Source organism: Quercus suber, unplaced genomic scaffold (assembly GCF_002906115.3).
Source record: "Quercus suber isolate HL8 unplaced genomic scaffold, Cork oak 2.0 scaffold_516, whole genome shotgun sequence".
NCBI lineage: Eukaryota > Viridiplantae > Streptophyta > Magnoliopsida > Fagales > Fagaceae > Quercus > Quercus suber.
Genome location: NW_027069965.1, coordinates 495,761 through 519,656, shown reverse-complemented (window position 1 = coordinate 519,656; position 23,896 = coordinate 495,761). Strand labels below are relative to the sequence as shown.

Here is a 23,896-nt window from a genome sequence, read left to right as displayed (position 1 = left end):
AGATGGGGAGTTAAGGCCAACACATTTTGTCCTTGCAACTACGGCTTGATAACTAAAGGAATGGGATTAGCTAAAATGATAATACTTGATAGAAACTTAGTAGGAAAAAAGAGATTATTATTTATTTCATTCCTCGGGCTAGCCGAGGATAGCTTGTTCTTAAGAAATACAATTCTTGGTATTACACTAGTCTTTTTCTCTCTCTATTTCTCTCTCCACCTTTTTTGATCCCCCCACAAGCATGACTTTCCTTCCTATTTATAGTCATTTGAATTGCATCCCAGCCTTCCACTTAGAGGTATTAATCTTTCTTTGGATACTTATCCCATCACCACCTTGCTTATGGCGGTAAAGTAAGTTACAGGCTATGAGGGCACTGTTTAGGCTGGGATCATTTTGCCATTAATGCAGCAGGTTAAGTTGGTGCTATGCATTAAATTCAGAGATGATAGATACTTTGTCTGGAAGTTTCCAATCTCATAGCCTTCATGGCTTATCTCTCGCCTTACAAGAAGTATATATTCCTCGGCCTCCTCGAGTGGATAGCCCTTCTTGCCTTCCCTGATCCACCTAGCACTTTGATTGTCCTAATTGGGCTGGGCCTGATTTGATGAACAATTAAGTCCAATTATACCTCAGGTAAATCTTGTTGATGGTTCCTTCTCTTCGGGCTCCCACCCCCCATTGATTAAATTTTAAATTTTAAATTACAAAAATTTAAAAGGAAATATAAGCGCAGTGTGTGAGTGGTAAAGAGTCATTTATTATTAACATGAAATCTTTAATAATAATAATAATAATATATGTTGGATTTGCTAGGATTTGCTGTGAGTGGTAAAGAGTTATTATTATTATTATTATTGTATTGATATTGCTGTTGGATTTGCTAGGCCTCTTGTTTGCAAATTGAGGAAATCCATTTATGGATTAAAGCAAGCCAGCAGACAATGGCATGCTAAGTTGTCAGCAATAATCACTGAGCTTGGTTTTGTGTAGTCCAAGTCAGATTATACTCTTTTTGTTCATTCAAAAGGCTCATGTTTCATAGCTCTTTTATTTTATGTTGATGATAGTCTCATTACTGGGAATGACTCACAGTGTGTGGCAGACTTGAAGAAGCTACTTGATAGTAAGTTTGGGATAAAGGACCTGGGAGCTCTAAAGTACTTCCTAGGGCTTGAAGTGGCTAGAAGTGAAAAGGGTATCAGTTTGAACCAAAGGAAGTATGCCCTGGAAGTGTTGACAGATTCAGGCATGCTTGGTTGCAAGCCAATGAAGACTTCTATGGAACAACATCTTAGGTTGTCCAAAGATGAAGGTGATTTGATTGATGATCCATCTCAATATAGAAGGTTGATAGGAAGATTGATGTACTTAACTTTAACTAAACCTGATATCTGCTATGCAGTTAACAGGTTGAGTCAGTTTTTGAGTATGCCTAGACAACCCCACATGTTAGCAGCACAAAGGGTTTTGCAATACATCAAAGGTACTCTAGGCCAAGGGATTTACTTTCCAACAAATTCAGATTTTTAGTTGAAGGCATTTTGGGATGCAGACTGGTTTGGATGTCCAGATACAAGGAAATCATTGACTGGATATTGTGTATTTCTTGGAGATAGCCTGATTTCGTGGAGATCAAAGAAACAAACAACGGTTTCAAGGTCCTTAGCTGAGGCAGAATACAGATCCATGGCCTTAACTTGTTGTGAAATCACTCGGCTATTCTATTTGCTTAAGGATTTTAGGATACAACACACTAAGGCAGCACTTTTGTATTGTGATAATAAGGCAGGACTACACATTGCTACAAACCTTGTGTTTCATGAGAGGACTAAGCACATAGAGGTAGACTGCCATTTGATAAGGGATAAAATTTCAGGCTGGGATGATTAAAACTTTTCATGTTAGAACTAACTTTCAATTGGCTGACGTTTTTACTAATTATATCTCCTGGTGTGCCTGCTTTTATGAACTTAGTAAGTAGGCTGGGATTGTTAAATGTCTTCAGTGCAAGCATCATCTATCCAAGGCCTTTCCAAGACACAACTGCTGTATCTACTTCACAGGCAGCTTTGGTCTTGAGGGGGACTGTCAAGAAGAAGGGTATGAAGATTGTTGAGAACAAAGCAGTGTTGAAGAAGCCAAAAGTGAAGAAGAAAGTTAAGAAGGCTCAAAATGACATAGTCAAAGCAAAGAAAAGGTTGACTTCATTTAGTGAAACGCCTGCGTTTTGGATGAAAGTTTTGAAGGAACTACTTGCCGTTTGAAGCTTTAAGTTGAGCATGTGACATTCACGAGCAAGCGGTTATAGTTGGTTAGGATTAGCTTGACAGGTGTCTTAATGTTATTGGAGGAGTGTTATTAGGAAAGTTAGTTATTTTTCCTGCCCAATTTTATTTCTTCTTCCGTTGATCTGCTGTACATTATATAAACAGATCTTGTACATCAAGTTAGTTATAGACAGTTTTTCATTTACAGAGCTTTAGCAATAAGAAGCTATTGTCTCATCGAGTTTTCTCTCTGTTTCTAGAAATTTTCCTAGATCATTTTGTGAATCTTCTTTCTCTATTTTTCAAGTTCTTTAATCACATTGAGATTTTAACAGACGACAATGAAAATGTCTGTTTTGGAATCCATCCTCAATTGCTCTACCAAAAGGAAAAGAGCAAAAGCAAAGCCAACAAATTTAAAGTGAAATATTGAATCCATAATGGCTTTCAAGACAAAAATAATTGAGAAAACAAATTTGAAATTTCATATGTAACAATGGCACATAAAGAAATATACATTTGTTAAACGCGTAACAGTATAATGCACATCATGCCCCACAATACAACAAAAATACCCAAATGCAATTATATTGTTATATTTTTGCGACAGTGGAATTCAATTTGGTTCGTGTATGACATGAAGGCAGTGATGACTGGTGTGTCTTCTATCTTGTAAGGAGGATAAGGAGAGGGACTGATGCTCATGCTCTCCGATGAAAAAGAAAATTGCTGCAGTCTTTCCGGGTTGCAAATTGGGCAGGTTCTGGCCCAGGCCTAAAACCAGAAGCTTATTTCAATCCTTTATTAGAGGCAAGATTTTTTTGTATACTAGGAAAGTCAAGTCGCATATATGCTAATTAGAATCATCATCATGTATTTAAATTGTTAAGGAGCAAGAGTGTATTTAAATTAAGGAGCCTGCCTATCTTTAAATTAGCAATGAGTGGCAATTGTAAAAGAGTGATAAAATTAAGATCTCTCTCCTGAATCATAACAATATATAGGACTATGATAGTTGTCACAGAGAGATGAGATGAGATGAGGAGAGATCCCCAAATCAGAGTCGCACTCCGACTGGGTCCCATGCCATCAAATTTTCTGCACGCAACGCAACGCAAACGCAATACGGTCGGGAAGGCTTCTAGAAGCTGGATTATTATCTTATCTTAATTAACAATTCTTTATGACCTTTCATTTTGGTCCCTACTCCATAGTCACGATTCCTTTGTGAAATTGACATGATACTGTGACTCATCATCAAAGATGAAAGATGGCCCCTCCCTCTCCCTCTCCCTCTCCCTCTCCCTACTCCATTTTTAGTTTTCACGAAAGTGTGATAGCTAGAAAAGAAAACTCTCACGTACAGTTCCCTTTTATCTTTCATGAATGATTGAGATTCGCTCCACTTTCTACACACTTTTCTTTTTTCTTCATTCATTCCCTTACTACTTTGGCAAAAGTTACAAAGGTCACACCTAACTTTCGTTCTGTCACTGTCACTATCACTATCTCAGAGTGGGCTCTTTAATTTCTTCTTCATCCTGCCGTGTGACATGATACTGTGACTCATCATCAAAGATGAAAGATGGCCCCTCCCTCTCCCTCTCCCTCTCCCTCTCCCTACTCCATTTTTAGTTTTCACGAAAGTGTGATAGCTAGAAAAGAAAACTCTCACGTACAGTTCCCTTTTATCTTTCATGAATGATTGAGATTCGCTCCACTTTCTACACACTTTTCTTTTTTCTTCATTCATTCCCTTACTACTTTGGCAAAAGTTACAAAGGTCACACCTAACTTTCGTTCTGTCACTGTCACTATCACTATCTCAGAGTGGGCTCTTTAATTTCTTCTTCATCCTGCCGTGGACATACACCCTTTTTTTTAACACTTATTAGCCGCTTCACTACACTCTAATTTCTATGCTTCTAGAAGTCTTGCACATGATCTATGTACGCAACTCTCATCATGTTTCCCATCCTATCCTATGAAATGGTTGCGTATACTACACAAACCTCTCACTTATTATTATTATTATTAATCCACCCTATTACCGCCATTTAAAGAACTTTTGAATCTATCACCGAAGTCTTAGGACCCATTTTATTGGAGATTTTTAGAATTGTTGTTCAGTTTTTATTGTTGTAGAAATACGTGTCAGAAGTGTTATTGTTGTTTAAACACCGATAGCAAACAACCCCTAATTTCTTAAATCAAACGGGCTAAGAAAAAATCTAGTTGTTTTGCATGCCAACAACTCATGCAACATAACAAAAAATAAAATTAAATAAAATAGAAAATTACACATTACTACCCTAAAATATACCCCTTGATTACACATTGCACCCCAAGCTTTTCGAATGTACGTTATACACTATAAATTATGATCCTTGTTACATTTTGCACCCCAACATTAAGTTTGTTGTTAACTTGAATGGAAAAATATGACATCATGTGAAAAGACCTAATTGTCCATCTTCTCAACCCTTTAAAAACAAAAGATGAATTACATTTTACTACCTTAAACTGTACTTTTGATTATACTCTGTACCTTAAATTTTGAATTTTCATTCAAGTTAACTTCAAACTTAATGTCAACGTGCAAAGTATAACCAGGGTCATAGTTTAGAATGCAAAATGTGCATTCAAAAAGTTTAGGGTGCAAATGTAATATGAGGTATAGTTTAAGGTAATAAAGTGTAATTTTTTCAAAATAAAATTTACTAATGTCGAGACACCGAATCTCTTGATTTTATTTTATTACTATTTTTCATGTTAACTAGACAAAGGTTTAAAATTTTGAAGGCTGAACCATGACATGTCAATTACTTTGTAAATAAATACAATTAATAAATTGTATTTATATATAATAAATTTTCAGATTTGACCAACACAAAACTTGTAGCGCAATGGTTGCCAAATCTTGTGACCAAAAAAAGTCCCAAAAGTCGGTTCCTGATTAACCTAGTTAGGCCACATAGTTCAGTCTAGGTTTCAAAACATTGTTTAGAAACCTACGTATGTATTATGTGATTCTTTCAAGCCTTCTTGCTTTCCATTTTTTCTATACATAAATGTAATTTTTTTTTTAAACCAACAAATGCAACAAGAAGTCTTCTTCCATATTTCCAAATGGTGGGTCTTTCAAAGTAAAGATAAAAATAATATATCTCTTCAAGCTTAAGGAAAAAATAAATCTTTATTTCATGGATAATAGAGTTCATGAAAGATAGAAATAAATAAGAATGTTAGGTGCCAACTTTACAAATAGTAATTTTGATTTTTTGTTGAGTTGTATTAACTATCCCTCATGTAAAATTCGAACAAATTAAGAGAATTGTTATCAAAACCACATGCCATCAATGATACGTTGCATTTGTACATATCTACGACTTTCATTTTTCAGCTAATGGTTGAGGATGGAATAATCTTCCCCATGGGCCATTATTATTCTGGGAGAGGAAAAGAACCATATGCAAACCGACACTGTGCCTTCTAGAAGATTTTTTTTTTTCTTTTTATTTATCACCGCTATTTTGGCTGGTCTTCTAGAAGATCTGATGGATTTCTGTTAGTTTGGTTTTGTATGTGGGCATCACTTTTATAGCCACTTAATGTAATATAAGGTGGACAGCTTTATTTGCTTACAAAGTTTCCCCTTGTGCAATTCTTGTCTTTACTCTTTCCGTGTTTTCTAATAAATCTGTCTTTCCTTCTATTTCTCTTTTGCATACAATATGATACTTGCTGTTGGATCATGAGAGAGATGTATCACTTGATATGATAACACTTTGTTTGTCTTCTTTCCTTCTTTTATTATTGAAAAAAGTTATAGTTGGGGATGAGCAGACTCCTACTACTGCAGAGTGAGGCAGCTTTGATTCATTAACCTAATATTACCAATTCAATCCACAGGATTAAAAATCTAGAATCCATAAATAAGAATATAGTGAACAATAATCTTAAAAACTTTATTTTTAAAATTTTCCAAATATTAAAAATAAAAAATCTTCATATAACTTGTATGATGTCATAGGTTAAGAACAATATGGAATAACACAATAAAAATCCACCAAAAGACAAAAACAGAAGGTGCTGACTGATTTTTTTTTTTTTTTTTTTTCCTGTTTTGGACATTGTATCATAGAGTTAGAGTAATTACACCTTTACCAAGGCCTTATGAGCTTCAAATTAGAACAATATGTAACATAAATGCATACTTAAACTCACACATAAATTAAAGGAATCATGTCTAACATATTAAGGTGCTTTCACTCAATTCTCAGCAAAAAAAAAAAAAAGTGCTTTCCTCAACCAAAATATATATATATATATATATATTAAAGTGCTAATTGCATAACATAACGTTCCAGCCAAAAGGAAAAAAGTATAACATAATGATATTCTTTAAAAAAAAAAATATATATATATATATATTAAAGTGCTAATTGCATAACATAACGTTCCAGCCAAAGGAAAAAGTATAACATAATGATACTCTTGAAATTGAGAAGGGTTTAGTCTGATTATTGATAGGTTGATTGGTCAAATGCCATAGTTAGTAAAAAAAAATTTATTTAGGAGATCTCCATCCTCAATCAACGGCAAAGTGTGTGTTTTTCATCCTCAAAAGACAAGCCATACTAGATGTCTTTGATGCTAAGATTCCTCTCTGGCCTCCCTCACTTTATATATTAGAAGACAAGAAATTTTGCAGGCTATAGAACTTAATTGAAAGGTACTTATGGAAATGCAACAATTTAACTATACACTAATAATCTAAAGATGCTCTCTCTCTGTCATCTTATCTCAATTCTCACCAACATACCCATGAGGGAGTGCCTATTCTAGTCATTATATATATGTATCTATCCCACTACTAGTCCTATCCTATATTAATCCTATTCCAATTCCTAGAGGTCCTGGTCGTTGATTTCTGTCTCTTACTTTCTTTAAACCTACGAGTACATCTTCCCCTCCCTTCTACACACAAAAACAACATCCATCCTTCAATCTCACCAAAAGTAACCAGAAATCCTCCACCTTTCCACCTTCTATTTCTTCCCATCGTAAAAGACCTTTAACATTTTAGTATATATAGCTTTTCCTAGCATCCATTTTCATCTCTCATTCAAAGCAAGTTTGCTTTGAGTTTTATTCAGTCTAGTGAGAGACTTAGTATAGGGTGTGAAAAAGAAAAGATAATGGGACAAGCACAGAGTAGTGCCGAGAATTATGAGAAACAACAACAGCAGCATCAGCAAAAGCAGTTGATTCCAGGTCTGCCTGATGAGATAGCCATGGATTGTTTAGTGAGAGTGCCCCACCAATTTCATTCCAACATGAAATTAGTGTGCAGGAGTTGGAGAACCTTAATCATGCATCCTTCATTCTACAAAGAAAGACTCAGATCCGGCACAGCAGAGCATATGGTGTGCCTTATTCAACCTCTTCCAATTCTAATTCCATCACCACCACAAAATGAGACAGAGTCACCCAAGAAGACCTCTAGCCCACCTCAATATGGCTTGAGCATCTACAACGCCTCACACCAGACTTGGCATCGGATAATGGGACCCAATGCAAACACCGGACATATCCCCATGTTCTGTCAGTGCGTGCCACTTCCAGCATTTGGGAAGCTCATGCTCTTAGGTGGTTGGGACCCCAAGAGCTTGGAACCAGTGACTGATGTGTATGTCCTGGACTTCATTGGTGGTTTCAAGTGGAAACGTGCAGCGTCCATGTCAGTGGCACGCTCTTTCTTCGCATGTGGAGTGGTAGGAAATTCAATGGTTTATGTGGCAGGGGGACATGACAATCAGAAGAATGCGCTGCAATCAGCAGAAGTGTATGACGTAAACGCAGATGAGTGGATGGTGTTGCCACCTATGGCAGAGGAGAGGGACGAGTGTCAAGGGCTCACCTGGGAAGGTGATTCCAGGTTCTGGGTGCTCAGTGGGTACAGCACTGAAGCCCAAGGACTATTTAGATCTGATGCCGAATGTTATGATCCCAAGACAGGATCTTGGTCCATAATTGAAGGGGTTTGGCCCTTTCCAAATGTTAGTCCAAGAGGCCTCACCACCACAATCACCATCAGCAACCAAAACCAATTGTGGTGCTTCTTGGGAGGACAGCAATTTAAGCAATCTAGGGACAACAATGAGATCCTGTGGAATGTGCTTAAGTTTCAGCTTCCCGATGACATAAATGTAACATCACTATGTGTCACAGCTATTGGACAGGGTCAAAATCAATGTTGTATCAATAATCATCCTCAGCAGCAGCAGCAGCAGAGGATTTTCGTGATGAGTAGTAGTGGTGGCAGAGGAGTATTGTCATCATCAAATTGCGGAGAATGTGAAGGGAAGGGGGCATATATGTTGGAGAGGGAGATCAAAAGTAAAGGTGGTAGCATCTACAAATGGAATCATGTCCACACTCCTGTTGCATTTGCTAGCTTCCCATATTCGGCTTCATACATTTTTATCTGAAAACTAATAGATTTACAACTGCCATCAGTCTTTTAACTCGTGAACTTTTCAGTTCTTGTTCTTTGGGCTTCTTTTGGTACTTGCTTCTTGTAGTTATGTGGACTTGGTTTAGTTTTAGTTTATCACTTCGATCATAACTTCCGGAATTTATGAGAAGAGAATGAGCCATAGAGATTAAAAGTTGATCTAAGAGTGCTTTCAAAATTCAGTCTAAAATGCTCTAGCTTGAGTTTCTAGTGCCTGTAGTGAAGTAATTGTAGTATTAGCTGCATTTTCAATAGTAGCAGTACTGTCTCGTCTTATTTGTGTTTTGTAGTTTATATAGTTCAAAAGGCAAATAGTAGTGGTATGACTCAAGAATTGCTGGAAAGGTTTCGTTTATCGAATGTTAAATGTCAATTCATCGACTCACACTGGAATGTGCACCAAGAAACACATTGGACATTGATCACTTTTTCATTATAATCAGCCTACCATTCCATTGTAAAGTATAGGGCTGTCCAGCGGGTCCAGGACCCGACCAATCCGACCGGATCCGATTGACCCAAAGCCCAACGAGTTGACCCAAAGCCCATGATCAGTTGGATTCGGGTCCTTCTCTATGAAAAACTGAATATTCAGTTTGGGTAGCGGGTTAAGGGATTAAAAACCCATATAACCCGACCCGACTGAAAGTTTCAAATTTAAAAAAAAAAAAAAATTAAGTTCTTTTTAGGTGAACACGTGAAACTAAAGAGTGAAGACCTAATAAGACTAAAGCACTGTCACTAACTTATTAAGAGCTACACGCTATCTACACTTACACGCAAATGCAAAACAAAAATCAAATCATTAGAAGCAAAAATCAAATCATTAGAAGTTTAGAACAGCTTGAAACATGTGTTGAACCAGCTAGGGGTCATGGCTTCTAATCATGAGTTTTGGCATGTTAATTTGTTGGATTGGCTGTCACTGAATGTAAGGAATAATGATAAGCTACATAGCTTGGGTACCCCATGGAAAATTGTGTTTCCCTTTGCTCTTTGGAGCATTTGGAAGAGTAGAAATGATATTGTTTTCAATAGGAAAGGCCGGAGTCCAAAATTGGCAATGGATATTGTGTATCAAGCTGAGGAGTATCTTTACTGTGTGGCTGCACCAAGATTGCAAACCCATAGAGTCTTAAGGAGCATTCGGTGGGAGAGACCTAAGCAAGGGTGGAGGAAGTTGAACACGGATGGGGCATGCAATGAGCTTCACGGCCTGGCTGGTTGTGGGGAAGTGGTAAGGAATGAGGATGGGCAATGGGTAATCGAGTTTAGCAAGCGTATTGGGATCACTAGCAGCTTTGCCGTTGAGTTATGGGGGCTGCATAAGAGCCTTAAGCTATGTTGCAATTTAAATATTCACTGTCTTGAAATTGAGATGGATGCCAAGTCCATTGTTGAGGTGCTTCAGAATGCAAATTATGTTAACAACGTTATATCCCCTATTTTAGATGATTGTAGGCAACTGATTACACGGTTCCACCATGTCCGTATCAAGCATTGCTTTCGGCAAGCCAATCAATGTGCTGATGGCTTAGCTAGGATGAGCTGTAGGATGAATGCTGATCTCCTTATTTATGATAGTCCACCTGTGGACATTTTAGATGTAGTTGAGGGAGCCTCAATGGGATGTATTTCAACAGGATATGTCCTGAACCTTGTATTGGTGCTTAGTTTTTAATGTTATCATCTTTTCATCAAAAAAGAAGAAGTTCAGAACGGCTAAAATTCAAATGAAAATCCGTCTTTAATAGTTCTACACGCAAAGCCTCAGTCTTCAATCCCATTCAAACTTCTCAGTATCTCACTCTCTCATAAATCAGAATCTCACTCCCAATCTCAGTCTCCATTGTCTCTACTCTCAATCTCAAGTCTCTCTAGTCTCAACCCTTCACTCCATACCCTCCACAATCCACAGTCCTTTCCAAACCCTAGCTGTTGCTACCGCCGCCTCATCACCACCACACCGACACTGCTTCGCCTCACTTTCCACCATGGCCATGGGCTAAGTCTTCTCATGCTCTAGGTCTTAGCTTCTTAGTCTCAGACTCTCAAGTATATTTTCTTCCTTTTTCATCTATCTTTTTCTCTATTTTGAGATATGGGTTTTTCATCTTGTTCAAATTATTGAAACTTAAAGATCATAGTTGTGAGAAATTTCTTAGTCGTACTACCGTAGAGCTGTATGTGCTTGATTCCACTACGAAACATAGTATCTAGTTTAGTCACTCTCTCTATACTTTTCTGTTTGATTCAAAGATTAGGGGACCAAAACAGACCAAGTGATTGGATTCAAAGATGAAATCCTAATTGTCTTGATTTGATTTGTTGGGTCAAAGATGAAACCCTAATTTGAGTGTGCTCATTTGTGTTCTTTTTCTTCATTTTTATCCTGTGTAGGTTGGACCGCGTGGTTTGTATCTACCCAATATTATGCCTTGTTCTGTTTTTTTTTTTTTTTTAATGAGTAATATACTTTGGACTGATGCTCATGCTCTCCGATGAAAAAGAAAATTGCTGCAGTCTTTCCGGGTTGCAAATTGGGCAGGTTCTGGCCCAGGCCTAAAACCAGAAGCTTATTTCAATCCTTTATTAGAGGCAAGATTTTTTTGTATACTAGGAAAGTCAAGTCGCATATATGCTAATTAGAATCATCATCATGTATTTAAATTGTTAAGGAGCAAGAGTGTATTTAAATTAAGGAGCCTGCCTATCTTTAAATTAGCAATGAGTGGCAATTGTAAAAGAGTGATAAAATTAAGATCTCTCTCCTGAATCATAACAATATATAGGACTATGATAGTTGTCACAGAGAGATGAGATGAGATGAGGAGAGATCCCCAAATCAGAGTCGCACTCCGACTGGGTCCCATGCCATCAAATTTTCTGCACGCAACGCAACGCAAACGCAATACGGTCGGGAAGGCTTCTAGAAGCTGGATTATTATCTTATCTTAATTAACAATTCTTTATGACCTTTCATTTTGGTCCCTACTCCATAGTCACGATTCCTTTGTGAAATTGACATGATACTGTGACTCATCATCAAAGATGAAAGATGGCCCCTCCCTCTCCCTCTCCCTCTCCCTCTCCCTACTCCATTTTTAGTTTTCACGAAAGTGTGATAGCTAGAAAAGAAAACTCTCACGTACAGTTCCCTTTTATCTTTCATGAATGATTGAGATTCGCTCCACTTTCTACACACTTTTCTTTTTTCTTCATTCATTCCCTTACTACTTTGGCAAAAGTTACAAAGGTCACACCTAACTTTCGTTCTGTCACTGTCACTATCACTATCTCAGAGTGGGCTCTTTAATTTCTTCTTCATCCTGCCGTGTACTGATACCCTTTTTTTTAACACTTATTAGCCGCTTCACTACACTCTAATTTCTATGCTTCTAGAAGTCTTGCACATGATCCATGTACGCAACTCTCATCATGTTTCCCACCCTATCCTATGAAATGGTTGCGTATACTACACAAACCTCTCATTATTATTATTAATCCACCCTATTACCGCCATTTAAAGAACTTTTGAATCTATCACCGAAGTCTTAGGACCCATTTTATTGGAGATTTTCAGAATTGTTGTTCAGTTTTTATTGTTGTAGAAATACGTGTCAAAAGTGTTATTGTTGTTTAAACACTGATAGCAAACAACTCCTAATTTCTCAAATCAAACGGGCTAAGAAAAAATCTAGTTGTTTCGCATGCCAACGACTCATGCAACATAACAAAAAATAAAATTAAATAAAATGGAAAATTACACATTACTACCCTAAAATAAACCCCTTCATTACACATTGCACCCCAAGCTTTTCGTATGTACGTTATACACTCTAAATTATGATCCTTGTTACATTTTGCACCACAACATTAAGTTTGTTGTTAACTTGAATGGAAAAATATGACATCATGTGAAAAGACCTAATTATCCATCTTCTCAACCCTTTAAAACCAAAAGATGAATTACATTTTACTACCTTAAACTGTACTTTTGATTACACTCTATACCTTAAATTTTGAATTTTCATTCAAGTTAACTTCAAACTTAATGTCAACGTGCAAAGTATAACCAGGGTCATAGTTTAGAATGCAAAATGTGCATTCGAAAAGTTTAGGGTGCAAATGTAATATGAGGTATAGTTTAAGGTAATAAAGTGTAATAAAGGGTAATTTCTTCAAAATAAAATTTACTATTTGTAAAATGTCGAGACACCGAATCTCTTGATTTTATTTTATTACTATTTTTCATGTTAACTAGACAAAGGTTTAAAATTTTGAAGGCTGAACCATAACGTGTCAATTACTTTGTAAATAAATACAATTAATAAATTGTATTTATATATAATAAATTTTCAGATTTGACCAACACAAAACTTGTAGCGCAATGGTTGCCAAATCCTGTGACCAAAAAAAGTCCCAAAAGTCGGTTCCTGATTAACCTAGTTAGGCCACATAGTTCAGTTTAGGTTTCAAAACATTGTCTAGAAACCTATGTATGTATTATGTGATTCTTTCAAGCCTTCTTGCTTTCCATTTTTTCTATACATAAATGTAATTTTTTTTAAAAACCAACATATGTAACAAGAAGTCTTCTTCCATATTTCCAAATAGTGGGTCTTTCAAAGTAAAGATAAAAATAATATATCTCTTCAAGCTTAAGGACAAAATAAATCTTTATTTCATGGATAATAGAGTTCATGAAAGATAGAAATAAATAAGAATGTTAGGTGCCAACTTTACAAATAGTAATTTTGATTTTTTGTTGCGTTGTATTAACTGTCCCTCATGTAAAATTCGTACAAATTAAGACAATTGTTATCAAAACCACATGCCATCAATGATACGTTGCATTTGTACATATCTACGACTTTCATTTTTCAGCTAATGGTTGAGGATGGAATAATCTTCCCCATGGGCCATTATTATTCTGGGAGAGGAAAAGAACCATATGCAAACCGACACTGTGCCTTCTAGAAGATTTTTTTTTTTTCTTTTTATTTATCACCGCTATTTTGGCTGGTCTTCTAGAAGATCTGATGGATTTCTGTTAGTTTGGTTTTGTATGTGGGCATCACTTTTATAGCCACTTAATGTAATATAAGGTGGACAGCTTTATTTGCTTACAAAGTTTCCCCTTGTGCAATTCTTGTCTTTACTCTTTCCGTGTTTTCTAATAAATCTGTCTTTCCTTCTATTTCTCTTTTGCATACAATATGATACTTGCTGTTGGATCATGAGAGAGATGTATCACTTGATATGATAACACTTTGTTTGTCTTCTTTCCTTCTTTTATTATTGAAAAAAGTTATAGTTGGGGATGAGCAGACTCCTACTACTGCAGAGTGAGGCAGCTTTGATTCATTAACCTAATATTACCAATTCAATCCACAGGATTAAAAATCTAGAATCCATAAATAAGAATATAGTGAACAATAATCTTAAAAACTTTATTTTTAAAATTTTCCAAATATTAAAAATAAAAAATCTTCATATAACTTGTATGATGTCATAGGTTAAGAACAATATGGAATAACTCAATAAAAATCCACCAAAAGACAAAAACAGAAGGTGCTGACTGATTTTTTTTTTTTTTTCGTTTTGGACATTGTATCATAGAGTTAGAGTAATTACACCTTTACCAAGGCCTTATGAGCTTCAAATTAGAACAATATGTAACATAAATGCATACTTAAACTCACACATAAATTAATGGCATGTTTGGATGTTTAAAAAAGGAGGGGGAGTAGAGTAGAGGGAGGGAGAGTAATGCAATTATCTTGTTTGGAAGTTTTTTAAAGAATGAAGGGGAGAGGTTTGGAGGAGTTTGGAGGGGTTTTGACTCCCTCTAGGCCCCCCAATTTTAATTCCCCCAAATTGGAGAGATTTGGAGGGGGAGTAGAGTATATAAACTATTAACAAAATTATATTAACAAAATTACACAAGGAGAAGGGCTAATTACTCCCTTTCCCCTTACTAATTTTAAAAACATCCAAATAAGGTGGAGGTGAATCATTCTCCTCTACTCTCCTCCCCACTACTCCCCTTCCCTTTACTCCCCTCTACTCTCCTCCCTCTCTAAACTTCCAAACAAGCCATAAAGGAATCATGTCTAACATATTAAGGTGCTTTCACTCAATTCTCAGCAAAAAAAAAAAAGTGCTTTCCCTCAACCAAAAATATATATATATATTAAAGTGCTAATTGCATAACATAACGTTCCAGCCAAAAGGAAAAAAGTATAACATAATGATATTCTTTAAAAAAAAAAAAATATATATATATATATATATTAAAGTGCTAATTGCATAACATAACGTTCCAGCCAAAAGGAAAAAGTATAACATAATGATACTCTTGAAATTGAGAAGGGTTTAGTCTGATTATTGATAGGTTGATTGGTCAAATGCCATAGTTAGTAAAAAAAAATTTATTTAGGAGATCTCCATCCTCAATCAACGGCAAAGTGTGTGTTTTTCATCCTCAAAAGACAAGCCCATACTAGATGTCTTTGATGCTAAGATTCCTCTCTGGCCTCCCTCACTTTATATATTAGAAGACAAGAAATTTTGCAGGCTATAGAACTTAATTGAAAGGTACTTATGGAAATGCAACAATTTAACTATACACTAATAATCTAAAGATGCTCTCTCTCTGTCATCTTATCTCAATTCTCACCAACATACCCATGAGGGAGTGCCTATTCTAGTCATTATATATATGTATCTATCCCACTACTAGTCCTATCCTATATTAATCCTATTCCAATTCCTAGAGGTCCTGGTCGTTGATTTCTGTCTCTTACTTTCTTTAAACCTACGAGTACATCTTCCCCTCCCTTCTACACACAAAAACAACATCCATCCTTCAATCTCACCAAAAGTAACCAGAAATCCTCCACCTTTCCACCTTCTATTTCTTCCCATCGTAAAAGACCTTTAACATTTTAGTATATATAGCTTTTCCTAGCATCCATTTTCATCTCTCATTCAAAGCAAGTTTGCTTTGAGTTTTATTCAGTCTAGTGAGAGACTTAGTATAGGGTGTGAAAAAGAAAAGATAATGGGACAAGCACAGAGTAGTGCCGAGAATTATGAGAAACAACAACAGCAGCATCAGCAAAAGCAGTTGATTCCAGGTCTGCCTGATGAGATAGCCATGGATTGTTTAGTGAGAGTGCCCCACCAATTTCATTCCAACATGAAATTAGTGTGCAGGAGTTGGAGAACCTTAATCATGCATCCTTCATTCTACAAAGAAAGACTCAGATCCGGCACAGCAGAGCATATGGTGTGCCTTATTCAACCTCTTCCAATTCTAATTCCATCACCACCACAAAATGAGACAGAGTCACCCAAGAAGACCTCAAGCCCACCTCAATATGGCTTGAGCATCTACAACGCCTCACACCAGACTTGGCATCGGATAATGGGACCCAATGCAAACACCGGACATATCCCCATGTTCTGTCAGTGCGTGCCACTTCCAGCATTTGGGAAGCTCATGCTCTTAGGTGGTTGGGACCCCAAGAGCTTGGAACCAGTGACTGATGTGTATGTCCTGGACTTCATTGGTGGTTTCAAGTGGAAACGTGCAGCGTCCATGTCAGTGGCACGCTCTTTCTTCGCATGTGGAGTGGTAGGAAATTCAATGGTTTATGTGGCAGGGGGACATGACAATCAGAAGAATGCGCTGCAATCAGCAGAAGTGTATGACGTAAACGCAGATGAGTGGATGGTGTTGCCACCTATGGCAGAGGAGAGGGACGAGTGTCAAGGGCTCACCTGGGAAGGTGATTCCAGGTTCTGGGTGCTCAGTGGGTACAGCACTGAAGCCCAAGGACTATTTAGATCTGATGCCGAATGTTATGATCCCAAGACAGGATCTTGGTCCATAATTGAAGGGGTTTGGCCCTTTCCAAATGTTAGTCCAAGAGGCCTCACCACCACAATCACCATCAGCAACCAAAACCAATTGTGGTGCTTCTTGGGAGGACAGCAATTTAAGCAATCTAGGGACAACAATGAGATCCTGTGGAATGTGCTTAAGTTTCAGCTTCCCGATGACATAAATGTAACATCACTATGTGTCACAGCTATTGGACAGGGTCAAAATCAATGTTGTATCAATAATCATCCTCAGCAGCAGCAGCAGCAGAGGATTTTCGTGATGAGTAGTAGTGGTGGCAGAGGAGTATTGTCATCATCAAATTGCGGAGAATGTGAATGTGAATGTGAAGGGAAGGGGGCATATATGTTGGAGAGGGAGATCAAAAGTAAAGGTGGTAGCATCTACAAATGGAATCATGTCCACACTCCTGTTGCATTTGCTAGCTTCCCATATTCGGCTTCATACATTTTTATCTGAAAACTAATAGATTTACAACTGCCATCAGTCTTTTAACTCGTGAACTTTTCAGTTCTTGTTCTTTGGGCTTCTTTTGGTACTTGCTTCTTGTAGTTATGTGGACTTGGTTTAGTTTTAGTTTATCACTTCGATCATAACTTCCGGAATTTATGAGAAGAGAATGAGCCATAGAGATTAAAAGTTGATCTAAGAGTGCTTTCAAAATTCAGTCTAAAATGCTCTAGCTTGAGTTTCTAGTGCCTGTAGTGAAGTAATTGTAGTATTAGCTGCATTTTCAATAGTAGCAGTACTGTCTCGTCTTATTTGTGTGTTTTGTAGTTTATATAGTTCAAAAGGCAAATAGTAGTGGTATGACTCAAGAATTGCTGGAAAGGATTCGTTTATCGAATGTTAAATGTCAATTCATCGACTCACACTGGAATGTGCACCAAGAAACACATTGGACATTGATCACTTTTTCATTATAATCAGCCTACCATTCCATTGTAAAGTATAGGGCTGTCCAGCGGGTCCAGGACCCGACCAATCCGACCGGATCCGATTGACCCAAAGCCCAACGAGTCGACCCAAAGCCCATGATCAGTTGGATTCGGGTCCTTCTCTATGAAAAACTGAATATTCAGTTTGGGTAGCGGGTTAAGGGATTAAAAACCCATATAACCCGACCCGACTGAAAGTTTCAAATTAAAAAAAAAAAAAAATAAAAAATAAAGTTCTTTTTAGGTGAACACGTGAAACTAAAGAGTGAAGACCTAATAAGACTAAAGCACTGTCACTAACTTATTAAGAGCTACATGCTATCTACACTTACACGCAAATGCAAAACAAAAATCAAATCATTAGAAGCAAAAATCAAATCATTAGAAGTTTAGAACAGCCTGAAACATGTGTTGAACCAGCTAGGGGTCATGGCTTCTAATCATGAGTTTTGGCATGTTAATTTGTTGGATTGGCTGTCACTGAATGTAAGGAATAATGATGAGCTACATAGCTTGGGTACCCCATGGAAAATTGTGTTTCCCTTTGCTCTTTGGAGCATTTGGAAGAGTAGAAATGATATTGTTTTCAATAGGAAAGGCCGGAGTCCAAAATTGGCAATGGATATTGTGTATCAAGCTAAGGAGTATCTTTACTGTGTGGCTGCACCAAGATTGCAAACCCATAGAGTCTTAAGGAGCATTCGGTGAGAGAGACCTGAGCAAGGGTGGAGGAAGTTGAACACGAATGGGGCATGCAATAAGCTTCACGGCCTGGCTGGTTGTGGGGAAGTGGTAAGGAATGAGGATGGGCAATGGGTAATCGGGTTTAGCAAGCGTATTGGGATCACTAGCAGCTTTGCCGTTGAGTTATGGGGGCTGCATAAGAGCCTTAAGCTGTGTTGCAATTTAAATATTCATTGTCTTGAAATTGTGATGGATGCCAAGTCCATTGTTAAGGTGCTTCAGAATGCAAATTATGTTAACAACGTTATATCCCCTATTTTAGATGACTGTAGGCAACTGATTACACGGTTCCACCATGTTCGTATTAAGCATTGCTTCCAGCAAGCCAATCAATGTGCTGATGGCTTAGCTAGGATGAGCTGTAGGATGAATGCTGATCTCCTTATTTATGATAGTCCGCCTGTGGACATTTTAGATGTAGTTGAGGGAGCCTCAATGGGATGTATTTCAATAGGATATGTCCTGAACCTTGTATTGGTGCTTAGTTTTTAATGTTATCATCTTTTCATCAAAAAAGAAGAAGTTCAGAATGGCTAAAATTCAAATGAAAATCTGTCTTTAATAGTTCTACACGCAAAGCCTCAGTCTTCAATCCCATTCAAACTTCTCAATATCTCACTCTCTCATAAATCAGAATCTCACTCCCAATCTCAGTCTCCATTGTCTCTACTCTCAATCTCAAGTCTCTCTAGTCTCAACCCTTCACTCCATACCCTTCACAATCCACAGTCCTTTCCAAACCCTAGCTGTTGCTACCGCCGCCTCATCACCACCACACCTGACACTGCTTCGCCTCACTTTCCACCATGGCCATGGGTTAAGTCTTCTCATGCTCTAGGTCTTAGCTTAGTCTCAGACTCTTAAGTATATTTTCTTCCTTTTTCATCTATCTTTTTCTCTATTTTGAGATATGGGTTTTTCATCTTGTTCAAATTATTGAAACTTAAAGATCATAGTTGTGAGAAATTTCTTAGTCGTACTGCCATAGAGCTGCATGTGCTTGATTCCACTACGAAACATAGTATCTAGTTTAGTCACTCTCTCTATACTTTTCTGTTTGATTCAAATATTAGGGGACCAAAACAGACCAAGTGATTGGATTCAAAGATGAAACCCTAATTGTCTTGATTTGATTTGTTGGGTCAAAGATTAAACCCTAATTTGAGTGTGCTCATTTGTGTTCTTTTTCTTCATTTTTATCCTGTGTAGGTTGGACCGCGTGGTTTGTATCTACCCAATATTATGCCTTGTTCTGTTTTTTTTTTTTTTTTTAATGAGTAATATACTTCACTGTAAAATTTAAAAAAAAGAAAAAGAAAAAGAAAAAGATGAACCCCTAATTTTAAAAGATGAAATCCTAACACATTTTTATTTTGTTTATTTGATTGTATGTTATTGCTAATTAGTTTGATTCATTTTGTTTTCCTAATTTAAAAAATTGAAACCTTAATTTTATACAAGAGTTGAAATTTGTTTAAGTAGCCTAATGGGTTAGTAGTAGCATTGTTATGGTAGTTTGCTAATGCACAACTTTGATGTCTTTAGGTTATGGAATCATTTAGTGATGCACCCCCTTCCCAAACAACACCTGTTGCCCAAGCTAAACCTATTGCCACTCCAACTAATGTTGAAGTTCCCCCACTTCCACCTAAAGGTAAAGGCAAGGTGTGTAATAATAGGAAAAAGTCTACTGTTTGGGACCATTTTGAAAAAATAGATATTGGTGAGGGTCATTTTAAGGTTGTTTGCAATTATTGCCAAAAAACTTATCTAGTTGATAGTAAGGGGTATGGTACTACTAATTTATTGAATCATACGCCAATTTGTGTTAAGAACCCTAATAGAGATGCACTTAAGGGGTAACAAACCTTAGCATTTGAACCCAAAATGGATGGGGAGGAAGGGTTTCAGCTTGTACCAATAGCCTTTACTGTTGAGGCTTCTAGAAATGCACTCGCTGAAATGATTATAATAGATGAGTTGTCTTTTAGGTTTGTTGAAGGGTATGGGTTTCAAAGATATTTGATAACCTTACAGCCTAAGTCGTGAATTAAGGATATCCCATCTCGTCAAACTGTGGCTAGGGATGTGATTGGTATTTATGGTGTTGAGAGAGATAGAAACTAAAGGGGGCCTTGAAGGATCGTAGGGTGTGTCTTACTATGGACACATGGACTAGTATTCAAAATCTAAATTATATGTCACTCACATGTCATTTTATTAATGATGATTGGAAGTTGCATAAAAGAATTCTGAATTTTTGTTGAGTTGAAGACTATAAGAGGGAGACTATAGGTAGAAAAATTGAGATGTGTTTGCGTGAGTGGAGTATTAATGGCATATTCACTTTAATAGTGGACAATGCTAGCTCAAATGGTGCCACCATTAAGTTGTTGCAATTTGTAACTAAAGATTGGAAGGTGACTGTTTTAGAACATGAGTTCTTATACATGAGGTGTTATGCACATATTCTAAATTTGATTGTGGGGGATGGTTTGAAAGAAATTGATGCATCCATTGCTAAGGTGCGTGAAGTTGTGAGGTATGTGAAGTCCTTACCAAATAGGAATCAAACTTTTATGGGTTTTGTGGAGAGATTAGGTATTGAGTCTAAGTCTCTTCTTTGTCTAGATGTACCAACTAGGTGGAACTCTACTTACCTCATGTTAGAAACCATAGAAAATTTTGAGGAAGTATTCATACAAATGGACTTTGAGGATGATAATTATTCTTCATACTTTATGAATAAGGAAAATAGTGGTGGTTTGGGATCTCCTAGTGGTATTGATTTTCAAAATTGTAGGACATTTGTGGGTTTTTTGAAACGTTTTTATAATGCAACAAAGAAGTTTTCAGGTTCTTTTTATGTTACTTCAAACACCTTTTTAATGAGATGTTTGTTATTCAAGAGAATATTGCTCATTTAAGTAAATCTCAAAACCACCTCTTGAAAAACATGGCAACTAAAATGGAATCTAAGTTTGATAAGTATTGGGGGAAAGGGGATAAAATTAATCATCTTTTGTATGTGGTTGTGGTTCTTGATCCAAGAAAGAAATTTAGGTTCTTGAAGTTTTCTTTTTTTTGAAATTTATGGGAATGAAGTGGCTAATGAGATGATTGAATTGGTGAGGGGTACCTTGGTCAAGTTGTATGATTATTACTCTTGTGTTGATTCACCAAATATACAAGTACTAAGTGGGAGTGTGAGGACACACATAGAAGGTGAGTCAATTGGTTGCACCAATCCATATGTGATGGTTAATTCTAGGTATAAGAGTTTCTTAGAGGCTGAGTAGTCCATAGGGTGTAGCAATGAGATTGACAAATATTTTGTTGAAAATTGTGAAAGTATAAGGGATGTGAAATATGAGATACTGGGGTGGTGGAAGGCCAATTCAAATAGGTATGAAGTGCTATCCAAATTGGTTAGAGATGTGCTGGCTGTACTTGTTTCAACTATTGCTTCTGAGTTAGCATTTAGTATCGAAGGACGCATACTTGATCCATTTCGGAGTTCACTCTTTCCACTCATGGTTCAAAATCTTGTTTGTGCACAAGATTGGCTTCAAGCCTTGGTTCCAATTTCTTTTTGCAAATCAAAGGATGAGTTAGAGGCCTTGGAAGATGAATTTCATGATTTAGGCAATATTTTAACTTCAAAACCTTTTGTCTATTAAGTGCTATTAAATATGTCTTATTCGAATGAAATTTAATCTAATAGCCTTCATATTTTCTCTTTTCTAGTTAAAAGTCAAGTAGCAGCAGGTGGTGGAAGTTCAAGCTCAAGCAAAGGTATCTCAATTAGTGTTGATGACTAATCACTAACCGGGTAAGTTTCTACCCTTACCATTATTTCTATTGAGTTTGGTTCTACCCTCTCTATCGTTTTTGGTTATTACTATTCTGTATTTTTTGGTCTTGTCCTTATATTTCTATTGATAAATATCTTTTTGCCCATTTTCTTGTACGATGAAGGACACATTTTGTATAGGAGGCAGATTTTTGGATACATTTTGGAAGCTCGTTTGGACATATTGCTTTTCTAACTTATAATTTATAAATCAACTCTTGCTTATAGGAAAGAAAACTTAATAGTTTATAGGTTTTCTTTTCTATAAGTCATGGACCTAACTATAGAGAATAGAGTAGTTGCTCTTTAATGCTTTAGAAAAGCTATTTTTTGGAAATACTTAGGTATTTCATAATTGTAACTAATTATAATTAGCTACTGCCTTGGTAGTTTACTGCCTTACACACTTGCAGTAATTGCCTTTCTGCCTTCTTTGACTCTATGGAAATATTGCAAGATGCTCTTATTATCTGTTGTTGCTATACTTGTGGTGTGGTTGTGATTGATTTATATGTTAGAATTTGTTTGCTAGCTTGTGTTACATGTATGGAATGGTTGGCACAACTTGGCAGGTTTAATAGGTTGAGATGGGCTTTTATGCCTATTAGACTTTTTTGATTTGTTTTTGGATTTTTAAGGTACTGCCTAGGTCTTAAGGCTAAGGCATTTTGGAAAATATTTCTTTATTGTGTTGTGTTGTGTGGTTTTAAAAAGTGGTTAAAAAGTGATATTATTTGTTTTTATGTGCTTGCTAATTTAGCCCAAGATTTTACGTGTTATTTACTATATTTGTTGTCACTATATGTGAGCTAGAAATATTAAATTTGGACTGATAAGTCTTGGAGGCCCAAAAGATTCAAAGTTGTGTAGTGGCATACAAGTTAAGCTTGAAGGCCCAATTTGAAATAAATGATGTAAAAAGAGGCTCATATGAATATATATATATATATATACATACATTGTTCAAAAATATATAAATCTTTGTTAAAAGTAAGCTCATTAATTTGGGCTCAAAAGGCCTGTCAACAATAGGTTTAAAAAAAATTCATGCAAATTCACAAAATTGGCCCAATTCGAAGCCAAAGCTCGCCTAACTAATGAATCCAACCCATTCAACCAATGACTCGAACCTCTAGGTCTAGCCATTATATTCGGTCAAGTATGGGTCACATTTTTGGTAACTCGACGCAGTCAGGTCGAGCCCAAGTCAAGCCCAAACCTGACCCGTGGACAGCCCTAGTAAAGTATGCTTGTCAATAGTTAAAACTTTATTTTGCATGAGCTTTAAATATAATGCTCTGAGGTCTGATCTATGTGCAAGAAATAACCATATGACCCTTATAACTAATTGTAACTAATTATAACTAGCTACTGCCTTGGTAGTTTATTGCCTTACACACTTGCAATAACTACCTTTCTGCCTTCTCTGACTTAATGGAAATATTGCAAGATGCTCTTATTATCTGTTGTTGCTATACTTATGGTGTGGTTGTGATTGATTTATATGTTGGAATTTGTTTACTAGCTTGTGCTACATGTATGGAATGGTTGGCACAACTTGGCAGGTTTAATAGGTTGAGATGGGCTTTTATGCCTACTAGACTTTCTTGATTTGTTTTTGGATTTTTAAGGTACTGCTTAGGTCTTAAGGCTAAG

General features: G+C 36.6%; 2 protein-coding genes across 2 annotated transcripts; both read left to right on the top strand.

Moving 5' to 3' along the window:
- The first annotated feature begins 7,003 nt into the window (after positions 1-7,003).
- On the top strand, positions 7,004-9,069 carry LOC112031058 (F-box/kelch-repeat protein SKIP20). The gene has a single exon (XM_024063735.2). The coding sequence runs from the start codon at positions 7,475-7,477 to the stop codon at positions 8,765-8,767; it is 1,293 nt and encodes a 430-aa protein (XP_023919503.2). The 5' UTR covers positions 7,004-7,474; the 3' UTR covers positions 8,768-9,069.
- A 6,294-nt stretch (positions 9,070-15,363) lies between these two features.
- On the top strand, positions 15,364-17,466 carry LOC136063359 (F-box/kelch-repeat protein SKIP20-like). The gene has a single exon (XM_065763621.1). The coding sequence runs from the start codon at positions 15,860-15,862 to the stop codon at positions 17,162-17,164; it is 1,305 nt and encodes a 434-aa protein (XP_065619693.1). The 5' UTR covers positions 15,364-15,859; the 3' UTR covers positions 17,165-17,466.
- The last annotated feature ends 6,430 nt before the right edge of the window (positions 17,467-23,896 follow it).

Bases quoted from the DNA above. Each gene is read 5' to 3' on its own strand.
- LOC112031058 (XM_024063735.2), top strand. From the start codon at position 7,475: ATGGGACAAGCACAGAGTAGTGCCGAGAATTATGAGAAACAACAACAG.
- LOC136063359 (XM_065763621.1), top strand. From the start codon at position 15,860: ATGGGACAAGCACAGAGTAGTGCCGAGAATTATGAGAAACAACAACAG.